A 19,749-nucleotide genomic window follows, 5' to 3' on the forward strand; every position below is an offset into this window, starting at 1 on the left:
AGACCCACTTTGAGACATATCATAATTAAAATGGCAAAAGCTAGAGATTAAAAAGAGAATTTTAAAGGCAGCAAGAGGAAAATAGAGTCACGTACAAGGGAACCCCCTCCCCCTAAAAAAACAGGACTTAATTAAACTTAAAAGTTTTTTTTCGCAGCAAAGGAAACCATCACCAAAATAAAGAGACAACCTGCTGAATGGGAGAAAATATTTGCAAATGATACGATCAATAAAGAGTTAATATTCAAAATATACAGCTCATATAATTCAATATCAGAAAAACAACTGCTTTAAAAAGGGCAGAAGACCTGAATAGACAGTTTTCTGAAGAAGACATACAGATGGCCAAGAGGCACATGAAAAGATGCTCAACATTGCCAATCATCAGAATAATGCAAGTCATAAGCACAGTGAGATCACCTCACACCTGTCAGAACGGCTATCCTCAAGAAGTTCACAGATAACATATGTCGGTGAGGGTGTGGAGCAAAGGGAACCTTAACACGCTACTGGTGGGAATGCAAACTGCAAACCACTATGGAAAACAGCATGCAGCTTTCTCAAGAACACTAAAAACAGAACCACCATATGATCCAGCAAATCCCAATCCTGGGTATATATCTGAAGAAAACAAAACAAAAAAAAAAAAACAGTAATTTGAAAAGATATATGCACCTCAATGTTTATAGCAACACTATTTATAATAGCCAAGAAATGAAAGCAACCTAAGTGTAACAAATGAATGGTTAAAGAGGATGTGGTAAATATGGACAATGAAATATTCATAAAAAGAAGGAAAATTTCCTATTTGCAACAACATGGATGGACCTGGAGGATATTATGCTTAGTGAAATAAGTCAGCCAGAGAAAGACAAATACTGCATATTAGCACTTGCATGTGGAACCTAAAAAAAATAAACATAACAAAACAGAAACAGATTTATTGATACAGATCAATACAGATCCAGTGAGGAGGGGACTTCCCTGGTGGCTCAGACAGTAAAGAATCTGCCTACAATGCAGGAGACCCTGGTTCAAGCCCTGGGTTCGGAAGATCCTCTGGAGAAGGGAATGGCTACCCACTCCAGTATTCTTGCTAGTTAAACTGGCAAGCAAATTAAAACATAATTAACTTAGCAAATTGAAAATTTTGATGATACATACTTTGGCAAGTGTATAAATAACAAGGTGCAGGGATAAACTCTTCTCAAGAGTCACCTGGAAATACACACAGTCTTTGAGATTATAAGTTGGAAATATTGTTTAAAATGAATAATACACAACCTCTTTGACCTACCAACTCCACAGACACATTTGCACAATTTGTGCTAATATATATATTCCAGAATATTTGCTGCATATGGATTTTATTAGTAAAATATTGGTAACAATTTAAACAGTATTTCCAAACAATAAAATACTAGTTGACCATCAGTAAGAATGAGGTAGAACGGTCTATAATAATATTCAAAGATGCTCAAGACATTCAATAGGAGAAAAACATCATGCAGAACACTATACTTGTGTATATGTTTATATATATAATATATGTATTATATATATAAATTCAATATGCTTATATTGCCACATGTTCACAGAAATATTGGGAAGGTATGGAAGACCCTCTGTGTTTATCTCTCAGGTATGCAACCAGAGGGGATAGGGAAAAGTCAAACTGTTTCTCTTTCTCTTTCTGTACTGCTACATTTTCTAGAGTCTAAATGTGTTACTTTATAGGAAACACTAGAATTTGCTGCACCTTGTTTAGCTAGCGTTAGTGTTAGTCGCTCAGTCGTGTCTGACTCTTTGCGACCCCTATGGACTGTAGCCCACCAGGTTCCTCTGACCATGGAATTTCCCAGGCAAGAATACTGGCGTGGACTGCCATTTCCTCCTCCACCGGATCTTCCCCTATCCAGGAACTGAACCTGGTTCTCCTGCATTGCAGCTAGATTCTTTACTGTCTGAGCCACCAGAGTAGCTGCTTCACTGCAAACATTCTGGAAAACAAGCAGTAAGACCCCTAATGTCTAGGCCAGGGCAGATGCACGGTCCGGGCCCTGTATCTAATCTCTGTGTGTGGCCGGCTTTACCTTTGGTAGGATACTTAGGTAAGCAGACTCGCCGGAAGCTTTCAGAAAGGCAGAGGAGGGCGGCGGGGGAGTCCTGGCGAGGTCCCCGAGAAGTTCATCATTCCTGGCGCCCCGTGGCGGGAGGAAGCTGGCACTGCTCTGACTGAGGCTCCCAAAGCCTGCCAGGTCCGCGTCGTGGAGAGTGCTTTTCTGGTGGCACCTGTACCTGGTGTCCGGGCTCACCAGGGCTTCTTCAAACACAGACTCCTCATCGGAGAGCTGCAGTTTCTCCAGCTCTTTATTGATTTTCTGCACATCTGCCACGGTGGTGCCGGGGGACACACGACTGTCAGGCTTTGTGTACTCAGCACAGAGGCTGAGGATGGTCTCCAGACGCTGTCTCTCCTAGAACACAGAGGACAGAAGGTCGGTGAGTTTGTGAGCAGGGAGCAACTCCACATAGAGAAGAGGCTGGGACCACTAGTGAATTCAACCCACACACAGTCCCACAGACACTTGGCTGGTGATATTTTTTATCATTGATGAATCCATTTATAAAATCCAGATGAAACCTGGTTTAACAACAATGCCTGATGTTCCTCCCAAACTCAATTCTTTATTTGTATATCCCAGTGCTGATTCTAGCACATACTAGCACTTAGTGAGACCTTTTTTGATTTGTCAATTCTCCAAACACTTAAAAAAAATTTTTTTAATCTCCTTTTTGAAATCTTCACCCCCTTGCCTCCCTCTACTATCTACCTTCAACAATAGCTCGTTCATCATTGTAGCCTTAGTATTATATTTGCACTTAAAACTAATTCTCTAACCTTCTATAGAAATATCATTCTACCGTTTAGATGCACAAAAGAAAAATGCTACTTTAAAAAAGGTTTAATTTGAAAGGCATAACTAGCTCTTTATTTTTTTTCTTGCAATGCTTCAAAACTTTGAAAACTTTTATGTCTTGTCATGATATAAAGATCTTTCCCACAAATTTCTCACATGAATAAATTAAAATAATTTTTTAAAAAAGAGAATGTTGTAGGAAGATGAAGAATATTCAATATCAGGTCCAGATAGGAAGACAACAATATATTTCAAATTCTGAGACCATTAAATATTTGAATCATTCAGCTGAACTATAAAATGATAGTTTGTTTTAAAAAATCAATATACCAGCCATTGATGTCTATAATGGTACCACTAACTGACACTGCACCAAGCTCCCCAGAAAAAGAAGTATATATTTATGATTTTTGACTTTAAGTAAATTAACTATATGTTTGTGAACAAGGGGATATAATTTACAAAATGCTTATCATAAACCTAGACAGCACTGTTGGGGTAAGGAAACTCAACATCTTCTCTCACATTAGTTCAATTGCCAAAGTGAAAAGAAAAAAAATAAAATAGCAAAAAAATCTCTTGTCATTACATCTACCACATTGAAAAGAGGATTCTAAAGTCTTCCACAGAGAAACATTTTCCAAACTGGTTACCAGTAAAAAAAGAGAAAAATGTTAAGTAGCCCTGGGCTATTGTTTTTAATATTTTACAGCAAATCTGTAGAGACGAAATTCTGAAGGCAGTTTACTCTTTATTAGTGGAAGAATATCAAATAGGAAAATCAAATAGGAAAAGGCCAACATAATTCCCTGGTTTTCATTAAATACATCCATTAAACGACAAATTAGCATGAAATGACTTTTATCTGTCTTCTTAAGTACTTTCCACACTCCAAAAATGCAATAACTTGATCAAAAGGACTATTAAACTGGTTGTTATAAGCCCCACCTCCCTTTCACTGCCTGAACTTCTGGACTCCAGCTGCAGCTCCGTCCTCATGGCCTCAGTCTCATGGAAGGCACTCGGCTGCACAACCTCATCGCAGGAGCTTCTGCACCCTGTCCATCCAGGAGTCCCGATGCTTATTTTATCTCTGCAGCTGCCACCAGCTGCCAAGTCCTACCCACCTCAGCTTTGTGGGGAGGGAGCGTGTGTATGCGGGGCGGAGTTGGTGGGGGGTGGCAGTGGCCCAGCATTCACTGCCTTATTTTAAACTTCTCTAACAATCTAGCAAAGTCTGCATGGGAATATGCAAAAACAACTGGAAGGCATAAGTGAGGAAGGGGATAGGAACAAGATGTTATAATTTACCCATTCTCAAGAGCATCTGCATTAGAGGCTAATCTCCAAGGAAAAGTTCTCTTTCTGCAGTGTAGGTGAATTAAGTCAAAGCATCTAAACACAGTCTTTGCTAATCTTCATAGAGGACAGTATGTATGCCTTGACATTCATTATGTTTGGGATTATAGGAAAGTTGTCAATTTCTATTAATCAAGTTGCTAATGAACAGTGCAGTCCTCAAAAGCATGAAAGGTACTTCTGCCCAGTCTGTACTCATGGCAAAATTCCTCCTACCTCTCCTTCCCAAAATAGTCTTTTTTGCTGCCAGCGCTATTGCTTAATTCCAGAGGGAATAAATGATCCCAGCCTTAAGATGAATGCTATTTCAGATGGTGAAACAGTATTCCAAGGCGAGTGCACAGGAAGTTTGGTCTACTGCTATGTGCTTCTCTCTATTCTTATCACCCCATTCACAGCCAATCTGTTCAGACTTGAATCTCACACGCATGCAGCACTGCTGCCCACGAGTCTAACAGAAATCCGGACTGCGCCGAGATGCACTGGCCCCGTCAGAAGCTGCACCAAAGAAAAATAAACTGATGGTGAGGAGTGCGTCAGAAGAAAGGTCTGCGAGGCATTTCGGAAAGCATGAGAAGCCTTTTAAGGAAAACCCTGAGCAGAATCGCCCTCATAATTCTCCCCTGAGCTCTCTTCATCCTTCCCATTCATCACGCCGATATTCTCCACTCTGCATGACCTGAAACAAGGGCGGCCATTCTGCACAGGATGCTTTTGAGAATCAAATAGAGCACTATTAATAATTATGCTGGGACAGCAAGCCAAAACTGGGATGGGCAACCTGAGATGTGTGGCTCTCTTCCTAAAATTCAATTTCCTTTGACGCTTCACCTGACAACCTGGTGAGTTAGGAAGCTACCCTCTTTGATATCTCCAATTCCTACCCACCTTTCCAAACAAGCAACCTACTGTGCATTCTCTTGAAAAGGCACCAACAGAGAGTCTAAATATCTAAATGACCTAAAACATTGGTGTTCAGGATTTAGAATGTAGCTCCCTTTGAATCAAATTATTTAAAATACATTTAGACTGTTTTCCCTCTCCATTTTCCCTTTCCTCATCTCCATATATCATAGGAAGCTCTGAAGGGGACATCAGATCAGATCAGATCAGATCAGTCGCTCAGTCGTGTCCGACTCTTTGTGACCCCATGAATCGCAGCATGCCAGGCCTCCCTGTCCCTCACCAACTCCCGGAGTTCACTCAGACTCACGTCCATAGAGTCAGTGATGCCATCCAGCCATCTCATCCTCCGTCGTCCCCTTCTCCTCTTGCCCCCAATCCCTCCCAGCATCAGGGTCTTTTCCAATGAGTCAACTCTTCGCATGAGGTGGCCAAAGTACTGGAGTTTCAGCTTTAGCATCATTCCTTCCAAAGAAATCCCAGGGCTGATCTCCTTCAGAATGGACTGGTTGGATCTCCCTGCAGTCCAAGGGACTCTCAAGAGTCTTCTCCAACACCACAGTTCAAAAGCATCAATTCTTTGGGGCTCAGCCTTCTTCACAGTCCAACTCTCACATCCATACATGACCACAGGAAAAACCATAGCCTTGACTAGACGAACCTTTGTTGGCAAAGTAATGTCTCTGCTTTTGAATATGCTATCTAGGTTGGTCATAACTTTCCTTCCAAGGAGTAAGCGTCTTTTAATTTCATGGCTGCAGTCACCATAGAGCTTAACAAATAAACCTGAAGAAAATGGTGCACCTTTCTTTCACTTAATGATTAAAAAAATGTTGCGGGCTGTGTCTTTTGACCACAGAGCTTTCTTTCTTTTCAGATTTGAATGTGTCTGGCATTGCCCCACTGTAGTTCACATCCCTCGTCAGGAACCTCATCAGTATTTTGAACCCACCCAGTGCTCTCGTAATCAACAGCCGCCTAAGCCCTTGGACAGTGAATATATTATAGAAATAAATTATGCAGAAAATCAAGTACCAATTCTTAATCATGAGTGAAACCTTTGTTAAAATTTCCCTTTTAGTAACCACTATGGTGATGGACAGGGAGGCCTGGCATGCTGTGATTCACGGGGTCGCAAAGAGTCGGACACAACTGAGCGACTGATCTGATCTGATCTGATGGAGATGATATGGAAATTCCTTAAAAAACTAAAAATGGAGTTACCATATGATCCTGTAAACCCACTCCTAAACATATATCCAAAGAAAACTATAATTCAGAAACATACATGAACCCCAATGTTCATTGCAGCACTATTTATAATAGCCAAGATATGGAAGCAACCTCAATGCCCATTGAAAGATGAGTGGATAAAGATGTGAGATATATATACACAAAGGAATATTGTTGTTGCTGAGTTGGTAACTCATGTTCATGGAATATTACCCAGTCATAAAAGAGAATGAAATAATGCCATTTACAGCAATATGAATGGACCTAGAAATTATCATATCACACTAGAGAGGTCTGCTTCTGCTGTTGGCTTCTCGAAGGTAATCTACGTCATAACTGATAAGAGTGTTTTTGTTGATTAGGGAAAGGTTGGCCACACCTTTCTCTCAGGGTGGGGGCTGGCTACTCCAGAAAGACCACATGATTTCATGTGGATGCTTTGGGTCAGTTCAGTTGAGTCTCCCAGTCGTGTCCGACTCTTTGTGACCCCATGAATCGCAGCATGCCAGGCCTCCCTGTCCATCACCAACTCCCGGAGTTCACTCAAACTCATGTCCATTGAGTCGGTGATGCCATCCAGCCATCTCATCCTCTGTCGTCCCCTTCTTTTCCTGCCCCCAATCCCTCCCAGCATCAGGGTCTTTTCCAATGAGTCAACTCTTCGCATGAGGTGGCCAAAGTACTAGAGTTTCAGCTTTATTATCAGTCCTTCCAATGAACACTCCGGGCTGATCTCCTCTAGAATGGACTGGTTGGATCTCCTTACAGTCCAAGAGACTCTCAAGAGTCTTCTCCAACGCCACAGTTCAAAAGCATCAATTCTTTGGCGCTCAGCTTTCTTCACAGTCCAACTCTCACATCCATACATGACCACTGGAAAAACCATAGCCTTGACTAGACAGACATTTGTTGGCAAAGTAATGTCTCTGCTTTTGAATATGCTATCTAGGTTGGTCATAACTTTCCTTCCAAGGAGTAGCATCTGCAGTGATTTTGGAGCCCCCCAAAATAAAGTCTGACACCTTTTCCACTGTTTCCCCATCTATTTGCCATGAAGTGATGGGACCAGATGCCATGATCTTCGTTTTCTGAATGTTGAGCTTTAAGCCAACTTTTTCACTCTCCACTTTCACTTTCATCAAGAGACTTTTGAGTTCCTCTTCACTTTCTGCCATAAGGGTGGTGTTATCTGCATGTGTGAGGTTATTGATATTTCTCCCAGCAATCTTGATTCCAGCTTGCGCTTCTTCCAGCCCAGCGTTTCTTATGATGTATTCTGCATATAAGTTAAATAAGCAGGGTGACACATGCTTTGGGTCATGTGGTATCAATCAACCTGGAGACAGAAGTTAACCACACAGGCAGTCAATCAGTCATGCCTATGTTATGAAGTCCAATAAAAACTCTGGACACAAAAGCTCAGGTAAGCTTCACTGGTGGCCTACAGGAAAAATATCTTATGCAGCCAAATATCTCCCTTAAAGTTCATAGACTATGAGGTTCCTTTGCCAATCTGGAAAGAGAAAGAATTCCCTCATGGCCTAGAATTCTTCCCTGTGGTAGATTAGGTGCCTGAGCCCAGTCGCCAAAGTAACCCAGGGAGGAAGGAATCTTTTTCTGTCAGTCACTGCCATTTGGTCCCTCTAACCCCACCATTACTAAGCAACATACATTCCGCACAGCATAAGTCCATGGAACTTCTAGAAAGAACTTCTAGAAAGAACTACCTTCCAAAAACTCCATCTCTAACCAGTACACACTTCACCCCTGATGTAGAATCCAGGTTTCTATTTCACGTTGTCTCTGGCTTCACCTTAAATGCCAGAGGTAATTAGTGTCCCTGCCCTGTGAGTACATGCCTCATTCAAATACCCGAGGAACTTATCATATCCTGCCTTTGCTCATACCCAAAGAAATTCAGTTATCCTAATGCCATTTTATAAATCAATCCTCACACTCCTGATCATTTTTTAAAAGAATTACATTACTAAGTGGTGTGTCAACAGCTCCCTTAAATCTGTTTGTTTCCACTATTATTTTTGGCTATGTCCCTCTTCTGGAGGAGCCTATACTTTAGAAAATATGTACAAATATAAGTATATAATATATTTAACTCAACACAATGATAAAATATATTTAAATATTAATACGGGCTTCCCTGGTGGCTCAATGGTAAACAAGTACCTGTAATGCGGGAGATGTGGCAGGAGCCGCGGGTTCTATCCCTGGGCCAGAACAATCCCCTGGAGGAGGGCATGGCAACCCACTCCGGTATTCTTGCCTGGGAAATCCCCTGGACAGAGAAGCCTGGTGGGCTACAGTCCGTGGGGTCACAAAAGAGTCGGACACAACTTTGTGACTGAACTACAACAAATATTAATATGTTTCGTAATTTAATAACATATCATATAATACAAATGTATGCTGAGGTAATACTTTATTTTCATCTACATGAGACACGTCCTCGAATACTACCACTTTATTAAATTAATCATGTTCCTTTCTAATCCAAGAATCTTTTCTTAACTTTCTTTTTCTGCCTCTAGTTATTCCTTGCATTTGCTAGGCAGACTTACATCAATCTCTGACCATATATCTAGGATTTTTTGTAGTTTAGTCCTTTCCTGATGCCTTCCGGCATCATTTTGCCATTTAAAATCAACTGGCAGACATGCACGTTTTGAAAAGTTTTACTCTTATAAAATATCCAAGTTGTGGTGAACTACTCTTAAAATATTGCAGGATGTCATTTGAAAGAAAAGGACTATCATGAATGTCTCCATAACATTATTGCTTCTGCTCAGAAAATTGAAGGAGAAAAACAATTCACTTCTCCCTATAGACTGAAAAACACTGGCTGTAAATAAAGGAAATTCATGTGATCAATATGATCATAATTTCTACAGTGTTTAAGAAAAATATGCCAGGTACTTTTTTCCTCTTACATCACCATTTCAGAAGAAAATCTACATGGTGCTTGAGCCCCTTCTATTAAAGAAATTATGCGATTGTTCCATCCCATTAAAGAAAACACGATACAAGTCCAATAGTACTGTCCCTTGCTTACATTTTCACCTCGGTTTAACTAAGTTCCAGAGGGTCTTTTTGATTTGTTTGTTTCTCCTGAAAGACTACAGTTTACAATGTGCAACGCACTGAAATACTTTTAGATTTTTATGTAATATTTTATTCTGTTCAATCAAAACCAGTGTATGAGCGATACCCAAACTCAATCTTCACATTTGAAAATCTATCCTAAAAAATAAACTTTTAACATGTAAAGAAGCTGCTGGATTGAAAAAGTAGGAAGGTGTAACATGTAATAAAAAAAGAAGGGTGGGCTATCACATATCAACTGAAAGTACTGCAATACAACCATCTATGGGAGATACACCTCATGGGAAATACAGTGTGCTATAATTTAAAAAGCATGCTATAGAGTTTTACATATAGAAATTACAAGTAAACAATGACATGTCTTCTTTCTTTATTTGAGTTGTTAGGAAAGTAATGATATTCTCCTTTCTTCCAAGGCAGCTTTCAAAAATTATAATCTGTTTGACATGATTTAGGCCTTGGTCTTCATAAGCGGATAGAAAAGTCAAACTTTTCAAAGTTCTGGCTCTGCTATTCTATAATCAAAATGAAAGAAATACATGTCTGAAGAAACTTGTTCTTTTTAACTGTACTTAGCGTTTTCTTAAAATTATCTTCTTTTTCAAATTCAAAACTACAATCCCAGATCTGGGATAGGGTCTTGGCAAGTTTGAATGAGAAAAACATCAATTTTTCCAAACCAAAATTCTTCAAAAGAACATATTCCCAAAGAAATATATCTCTCTTGCAGTCAATTAGATTTTACCAAATTTCTTGGCTGTTCTGAACTTTGAAAAACCAATCTTACTGATTTCTGCTTCTGGGAAGATGGTGTAGAGATCCCTTCCCCTATGCTTCTCACTAAAGTACAACTAAGAACCTTGAAAATTTTATATATAGGACAAACATAAGACTCTGAAAAATGGGGAGAAAGCAGCAGATAAGCTAGGAAACTAGAGTCTCAAGGAAAAGCAGAGACAAATTCCCTAGGATTTCCTTTTGTCTCATAAATCCCAGACTTAGAGCTGAAGAAAAGGCAACAACAGCAACATATTGACCCAATCTCTATAGAGTATTATGCAGTGGAAAAAGCCAAACGCAAAAGGTTACATAGTATCTGATTAAATTTGTGTAACATTCCTGAAATGACAAAAACATAGAAATGGAGAACAGACCAGTGATTGCCAAGGGTTGAGGAGGAGATAAGGGTAGAAGGAAAGCGGGTGCAGCTATATAAAAAGGGTAACAGGAGAAACCCTTGTGGTGTTAGAACTGTTCTGTGTCTTGACTGCATCATCATCCTGCTATATATCATCATATACCCTGCTGTAATAGGGAAGAACAAATCTGACTCCATATTAGATCTGTTTCTTTACCCTTTATATTTTACTGCTTTTGCTACAAGTTAGGAATGTTGCCTATAGGCTGAAATACATGATAGCCCATTCTCAATGGCCATATTTTTTAAAGTATAATACTTTTCCATTTATATAGAGATAAAACGTTGCAGAACAAAGAATAATATTTTTCTTATTGGAGGTTTACAGGAACACCATGACCTAACCTACGTGGACAGCTCCAAGAAGAAAGGATTCCAACAGCAATAAGTTTGCCACAACCAGCCCCTCCCCACTTTCAGTATAAAAGAAGTCTGAATTCTAATTTGGGTAAGATGGGGCACTAGTACACCATCTTCTCAGTCTGCTGCCCTTCTGAATAAAGTTGCTATTTTTTGCTCCAACAACTTCTCTCTTTATTTATTGGCATGTCATGAGGCAAGCAGTAGGAGCCTGGACTTGGTAACACTGCTTATTATATCGTACCAGAGTGTACAAGATGTTACCATGGAAGAAACTGGGTAAAGGATCTCTGAACTATTTCTTATAATTAATTGCATGGGAATATACAGCTACCCGCAAAATATAAGCTTTTTAAAAGTGCCTTCTAAATGTCTTAACCTACACATCTACACATTGAGATGACTGAATCAAAATTCATTCATTGAAAAAATGATGAATGTGTTTGATTTCAAATACTTGTTTTGGACTTGTTTTATTTTTTTAAAGAATCAACCTCAAATTTTAAAAATAGTCTTCATAGCAAATATTCCCATAAACTTTTGTAGAACAGGGAGGGAAAATTTCTCATTGTAAGAATTAGCCAGCAGTCACTAAATCTACTACTTGATGAGAGATCTGCAAAGGCAGGTCAATAAATGGCTTTTAATTTAGAAATATGAAGTAATTTGACAACAAATATGGAGATCCTTTTTCCTACAAAGAATCAATAGTCTTCTCTCATCTCCCCTCTCCCATATACCTGTTGATACTGACGTATAGTATTTTCCATTTTTATTCAGTTTGTATGTTTTTCTATAATGATTTATCATTTTAAAAAAAGAATGCAACTTTTCCCATAAGTGACATAGTGGCATATGGGGCCTCCTTTTAGTCTAAGTTACATTCTGTACTTCAGCATGTAGCCTGAGAATGCTGAATTATGCACCTGAGGTATACAGTACACATCCTCAGTTCTAAGCAGGGATTTTTAAATGTTTGGCACCATCAAGAGGAAAGAGCTTGTACTGCCACTGGAACAAGAGCCTAGGGTTTGCTCTCAAGTATAGAGGAACTCGCTTTTAACAGCACCTGTCATAGACTCCTGTAACACAGAATTATATTAAGACTTTTGGCTCTATGTCTCCCCAATGTGGAGTCACTAGATATTGCTAAATGCTACTTTCCCCCTTCCCATTCCTCTTCTACCCATCTAGTCCTCCAACTGAAGAAGAAAAAAAAAAAGATGGATAACTGTTTTTATTCTCAGGTAACTGGGGATAGTTGGCAACTCTAGTTTGCAAAGAATAAATTCCTTCAATATTTACTGAACATCTACATTTAAGCCAGCAATTTGCCATTTAAAAGATAAAGTCTTCATTCTCTCATGATCCAAGGTGACAGATAACAGTCTACTTTATATTATATACTTCACATTATCTACTAATTATAGATTCACTCTTATTGTATGAGAAACGGAAGAAGTTGGCTTAGAGAACTGATAGCTTATTTAGACAGTATACAGTATTACCAAGTTATCCTGTACTGACCAATATCCAACATATCATAATTTCTTTTTTTAAGTTTTTCTCAATGTAAGGAAGTTTAAAAATACATAGTTCACATTTACGGCTCACAGTGTGTTTCTGCAGCAGACTATAAACCATCCAAAGGCCTGAAAGTGAAAGAAGGCAGAGAGCTGACCAGCTGTTTTAAACATCAGAGCTAAGAAAAGCACAGCTCCACAGATACAAATCATTCTAAAGCTTATGTTAAACCTGAAGATTAAATCAATCAATTAACTGATGGACATTCTAACTCAGAATACAGGAAGAGTCATAATTTCTAAGTATCCCTTTAAAAAGACTGAGCCACTCACTTTATTTGGTTAGTAAACCAACCTCTCACCCCATTTGCAGTTTAAGTGGCTCGCTTCCCACTAGTGCAACCTTTTTTTTTTTTTTTTCTCAAACTAAAACTATAGTCAGGATGTAGCAAGAGGAAAGGCCACATCAGGAAGCAGATGCCTTTCAAGTCAGATGGGAGTACAAAACAGCTTTCAATACTTAAGTTTTCCTTCAGATTCCAAACACATTCTTCTTAGGAAAAAAGAAAGATGGCTAGGCAGTCATAAGCAGTCTTATAACATTGTCCATTCTGCTTCCAACTAAGAAATGCTGTCCAATTTACAATACAAAACAGTCTGAATGACCAAACTGTTTTTGGGGTCAGGAGTCACTAGGAAGTGGAGGCAGCAAGGAGCAGATGTGCAGGTAGAGTAACTTTCACCTGACAATGCTCACTCTTCTTGTTTTCCCAAATAAGTTTTTCTAATTATAGAACTGAAGTATCAAGGTTGTTTACTCTCTGGCTTCTAAAATGCTATCTGTATATTACCACCACAGGGAGACTAGAGAACACACACACACGCACACATATATGTATTTTGAGTAATGTTCATTGGTAATTTAGGCTTTATGAATAGAATAACTACCCTTTCACTGTTTTTGAATTAAAGTGATTCCTTATGCTTTTCTAAGATATTCATAATTACTTTACTGTTACGCTGGTTTCTGCTCTACAACAACGGGATACATCCCCCTTCTTGAACCTCCGTCCCACCCCCTACCCCATCCCATCCCTCTAGGTTGTCACAGAGCACTGGATTAAGCTTCCTGTGTTATACAGCAACTTCCCACTAGCTATCAATTTCATCTCACATGCTAGTGAAGTAATGCTCAAAATTCTCCAAGCCAGGCTTCAGCAATATGTGAACTGTGAACTTCCTGATGTTCAAGCTGGTTTTAGAAAAGGCAGAGGAACCAGAGATCAAATTGCCAACATCCGATGGATCATAGAAAAAGCAAAAGAGTTCCAGAAAAACATCTATTTCTGCTTTATTGACTATGCCAAAGCCTTTGACTGTGTGGATCACAAGAAACTGTGGAAAATTCTGAAAGAGATGGGAATACCAGACCACCTGATCTGCCTCTTGAGAAATTTGTATGCAGGTCAGGAAGCAACAGTTAGAACTGGACATGGAACTACAGACTGGTTCCAAATAGGAAAAGGAGTACGTCAAGGCTGTATATTGTCACCCTGTTTATTTAACTTATATGCAGAGTACATCATGAGAAATGCCGGACTGGAAGAAACACAAACTGGAATCAAGATTGCCGGGAGAAATATCAATAACCTCGGATATGCAGATGACACCACCCTTATGGCAGAAAGTGAAGAGGAACTCAAAAGCCTCTTGATGAAAGTGAAAGTGGAGAGTGAAAAAGTTGGCTTAAAGCTCAACATTCAGAAAACGAAGATCATGGCATCCGGTCCCATCACTTCATGGCAAATAGATGGGGAAACAGTGGAAACAGTGTCAGACTTTATTTTTCTGGGCTCCAAAATCACTACAGATGATGACTGCAGCCATGAAATTAAAAGATGCTTACTCCTTGGAAGGAAAGTTATGACCAACCTAGATAGCATATTCAAAAGCAGAGACATTACTTTGCCAACAAAGGTTTGTCTAGTCAAGGCTATGGTTTTTCCTGTGGTCATGTATGGATGTGAGAGTTGGACTGTGAAGAAGGCTGAGCCCCAAAGAATTGATGCCTTTGAACTGTGGTGTTGGAGAAGACTCTTGAGAGTCCCTTGGACTGCAAGGAGATCCAACCAGTCCATTCTGAAGGAGATCAGCCCTGGGATATCTTTGGAAGGACAGATGCTAAAGCTGAAACTCCAGTACTTTGGCCACCTCATGCGAAGAGTTGACTCATTGGAAAAGATTCTGATGCTGGGAGGGATTGGGGGCAGGAGGAGAAGGGGACGACAGAGGATGAGATGGCTGGATGGCATCACTGACTCGATGGACGTGAGTCTGAGTGAACTCCGGGAGTTGGTGATGGACAGGGAGGCCTGGCGTGCTGCAATTCATGGGGTCACAAAGAGTCGGACACGACTGAGCAACTGATCTGATCTGAATGTATAAGAGAATATATACTTTTATAAAATTCCATTTTATATTTTAACTCCTAAGGTATCCTCAATTACACTTTTATTTAACTTCAAAAACATTACACCTACTGTCTACTCAAAAGTATGCAAGCCTTGGTTTTGAACAGCACCAGGTCTTACAAAGAATGCCACAAATTTTTCAACATAAAGAAAAATACCTGTCTTTTATTTTTATTATTAATTGAAAAAGTGGAAGGGAATTTTTCCATTTCTATAAGTAAAAAGAATTCATTTATGCTGAGTTATTTGCACCCCTTTGTAGACAGCTTCACTGTTACCTAGAACCACGTGCATAAACCTAAGTTTGAGATCTGGGAACTAAGGGTGCAGACTTCAGCCACAGAATAAGGAAAGCCAGAATGAATGCCATTCATTTTCTTTCTAAAAACATGTGTACACTGCTTCTATATTCTGCATACTTGGTTACGAGGTAGAGATGTACAGCAGTGAGTAAGACAGGCACAGTCCCAGCCCTTTGCAACGTAAAATTCTTTTGTTGTAAAGTGCTTTCAGAGAGGCTATTAGAACAAAACATCTTCTAAACTGCAGACAATTGCTGTCCCAGACATTTCACCTACTCAAGTAATAAATACCATGGAAGTCAACCTCATCTCCAGGGTGGTAGAGTATGTAAAATGTTAGAAAATCTTATTCCATGGTGCCTCATGAGACTGGGCATCATATTACAACTTGTTCCATGCATGGAGAAATGAATGCCAAGTGTGGTTCTACATAGTTCTAAATGGCGACAATGCTGTTTATCAAGGCACTGCAGATGACTGTCATCAACCAGAAAGAAAACATTGGATTGCTACAAAGTAAGCTGTGGGAATCCACCAGTTCTCCACAATAGCACACAGATGCTTTTGGTGATGAAGCCAAATAGAGTCCTAAAGGCAGCAGCATTTGCTTTAAGCTTTTAATTTTCCCCTTTTCTTCTTAAAATGACTTTGACTGTCTTGGACCATAAGACGAACTAGAGGGCCCTCACTACCTCTATATTACTGGAAGGCAGGCAGGACTCAAATGAGATGAACAAAAGAATATCTTGTCTACTTTATAATGATTTCTTTAGTCTTTGAAACATCTAGTTTGTCTAAAGATCAGCATCCCAGCCCATTAGAGGTACCTTATCCATTACCTCTACTTGGAAAACAGCTCAGAACTGGGAAGTTAAAATGACCACTCACCAGCCCAAAATGATGTCACAAGGTCCATGAGCTGAAGTACACACACTTCATGCACACAGGACCCTCTCAAGATCTCACTTGCACCTAGTAACTCATAGTTGGCAATATTTTTAAACAAAGCTTGATATCTGGTTTCTAAAAGTTATAAATTAAAAAAAGATTGGCATAATGACAAAAGAAAAACTGGCAGCTTACAGCAAGAAAGGAAGAAAAATTGTTTAAAATGAAACAACTCAAATAGCGCAGCAGTTGGAAGCTATTTAATGTTGACTCACTGTGAACAGTTATACCCCATTAGTAGGTCTTTGGAGGTTCATGATTAGGGTTCAGTCTTTAATACTTTAAATAATTATCTTAAGTTTTCAAATAAAGATTGCACATGTAAAAAAAAAATCCAAATGAAACACTGAGATAGTCAAAACTTAAGTTAAAAAATACTACAGAAATTATGCTTAGTGTATCTACTGTATCCCGCTCGGTTTCCTCATTAATGAATTCAATAAATCTTTGGCATCTATTAAAATTTTATATTTGTTTAAGAGTTGGGTTTATTTTTTGAAAATTATGCTTTGACAACGTGGAGATTCCAGTTAATTGTCCCAGTGGATCCTGAAGAGCCAACTGAACTGTACTACTCATGAACAATATCTCATGGGCTGGAAGCCCAGGCATAGCTTTTCTTGGCTCCTGGAGTAAATCTCAAATGGCAGCAGAACTTTACCCCCACTGACTCACTGTCCTCTAACGTTTGTGTTTACCTACTCTGTGTTTCTGATTCTTGTCTACGTCTGAGCGGGGTTTTGGTTTGCAAATAACTGATAATTTTCTGCATTAATGGTGCAATAACTGGGAATCCGGTTTTATGATTTGACCACTTGGTGATCTGTGAGGTAGAACTGGAAGCCAGCCTTTCCCCAGTGAGCATGGTTCAGCATTTGTTTGCCGTTCTTTCTCATCTGTTATTTTTCTATCTATGAACTCAAATCAGGACAGTATTTTTTGCCCAGTCTCTGTAACTGAGAAAAAATATCACCCTGTGAGAGTGAAATATTTTCCTACTTCCTGAAGATAATAATAAATTAAAATAAAGGACCTCTACTATGATTGGTTTATAGAGACTAATAAGCATTTAAATAAACCTAATATTCCCAAGATTTCCCCCCAAATGATATTCTAAAATTTTAAATGTATTCTTTTTAAGAAAAAGACCTTCTTCATCAAAAGTCTTAACTTCAGAAACAGTTTTCTTTTCCGTGGAAAACAAGTTTATATGACTAAAGTAAAGCTTTATACAAATTATCAAACACTAATTTGATAATTTAGTTTAAAAAACAGCTATATGTCTTTGCATTATCTTATCAATGCATAGTATGATACAAGTATAGTTTCATCTTTCAGATAAGTTTAGTTTTATCATAGATTAGTTGATCTGAACTTCTTTAATGTCGTGTACTAGTTTACTGAAAAGATATTAAGATTATTTCTATATATAGTATAAGATTTAAAAAATACAAAATTCATGTTCAACTACACTGAATTATAATTGTGACAAGTATTTTTATATCAATAGTAATTACATTCTGTGATGTGTCACCTTAAACATAATTTACAATATCTTAAGTCATTTGCCTTAGTGTCTGGTTGTTCCAGAAAGTGAAAGAAGACTGTGAAGAACAAAAGTTGACAGAAATTAAAAAATTGTAGACGGGGATGTTAGGGAGTTCAAGATAGTGGAAAGAGGGTGCTGAGCTCAACTGCCCCCGACACAAACACATTAAAAATACAACCATGTGTGGAGCAGCTTCCAACGAGCACAGATCGGAGGCTCTTCTACAACCAAGGCTGCAAAGGAGGGCCCACACACAGTCAAGTAGGAAGGGAGAGAAAACTGTGATGCTGGTACTCGCATCTCCATGAGGGGATGCAGAAGATGAAGGGGTTATCACCGGCTCAGGGATCCTCCCTGGAGAGTTATGGGTTCAAGCCAAATACCAGGCACCCCAGTCCTAGGTAAAACACCAGAAAATGTGACCCTTCAGCTGCTTTGAAAACCAGTGGGACTTACTGGAGGGCTGTAAGAAACTGAGACTCCACTTGTGAAGAGCACACACATTTCCTCACTCCCAGAGCTAGGGGCAGAAAGCAGATTGAAACTGCCCAGGGCTCTAGATGGTTTCTCACAACCATCCTACCCCGCAGCCCTGCCTGCACAGGGTGCCTACTGCAGTCCCTCTTGCCCTATTGCTGCACCATACCAGGGCAACGCTGCTGTTTTTGGAAGACAGAGGGATGTGCATACAGAGGAAGTAGAGCCAGCTCAACCATGTTTGGTCTCTGAAAAGGGTAAAGGCAGATTTGGCTGCAAGGCGTCCTGAAGGCAACAAACTGGAAACTGCCTGGGGCTCTGACTCGCTTGCTGGGACTGTCTCAGCATTAAACACAGTCTGAACCCAGTGCCGAGACCAGGCCTTCTAGCTCTGGCTTGCTCTTCTCTAGGGTGGAAGTGCCACTGTGAAGAGAAAGCACACAATTAGAGGGAATGGAACCAGGCTGAATCCAACCCAAAGAGCTTTTGCTCCAGCACCCTGAGAGCTGGGCCTGCCTCCAATAGAGGGATGTCAGTCATTAAGCATCAGAGAAGCCCAGGTTTACAAGAGGCCCTGGCTCCACCTCTCCATCTCCATCGTTACCTCCTACAAAGGTGACAGCTGACAACACACACCAGGGGAAAGCGCCATCCATGCTCACTTCAGATCCAACTCTCCCACTAAAGCCACTGAGTTCACACAGACTGCACAGGGACACTCCCACACAAGGACACACCTTCACAACTGCAACAGGTCACTATTCACCTAATTCCATAGTAACAGAGAAATTTAAACAAAATGAGAAGACATAGGAGTTTGTTTCAAATAGCAGAACAAAAAACAGTGCTGAGAACACCCCTAAAGATTAAATAATTAGGTAAAAAATTAAAAGCATTAATTATAAAAGCACTTATAACTGTATTTGAGAAAAGAAAGATGGACACAGTGAGAATTTCAACAAGGAATTAGGAAAAAAAAAAAAAAAGAACCAGTCAGAGCTGAAGAATACAATAACAGAAATGAAAATACACTAGAAGGAATTAAAAGAAGACGAGGTGATACACCTAGTGATAAGTGATCTAAAACAAAAAAAGGAAATCACCTGATCATAATAACAAAAAGAAAACAAATTTTAAAAAATGAGGATGGTTTAAGGAACCTTTGAAACAGTATCAAGCATTATAATATTCACATTATAGGGTTCCCTCAAGAAGAAGAGAGAGAGGGATGGGGTGAAAAATGTATCTGAAGAAGGAAACAGATATCCAGGTACAGGAAGCATAGGTAGTCCCAAACAAGATGAACTGGAAAAGACCCACATCAAGACATATCATAATTAAAATGGCAAATGTTATTTATAAAGAGAGAATTTTAAAGGCAGCAAGAG

The 19,749-nt window shown here is 39.4% G+C and overlaps 1 protein-coding gene across 31 annotated transcripts in view; it reads right to left on the bottom strand.

Moving 5' to 3' along the window:
• PHLDB2 (pleckstrin homology like domain family B member 2) overlaps positions 1 to 19,749 on the bottom strand; it is a 241,188-nt gene that overhangs the window by 66,744 nt on the left and 154,695 nt on the right. For all 31 annotated transcript variants that reach the window (XR_015165935.1, XR_015165931.1, XR_015165849.1 and 28 more), the window contains one exon: positions 2,094 to 2,477. Coding sequence is in view for 28 of the 31 variants with exons in the window: in XM_086406982.1 (XP_086263108.1) it covers positions 2,094 to 2,477 (384 nt within the window). In the remaining 3 variants the exon portion in view is untranslated. The remainder of the gene's footprint in view (positions 1 to 2,093; positions 2,478 to 19,749) is intronic.

Source organism: Bos grunniens, chromosome 1, assembly GCF_055505025.1.
Source record: "Bos grunniens cultivar Pamir isolate PY7600 chromosome 1, Bosgru_T2T1.0, whole genome shotgun sequence".
Classification (NCBI taxonomy): domain Eukaryota; kingdom Metazoa; phylum Chordata; class Mammalia; order Artiodactyla; family Bovidae; genus Bos; species Bos grunniens.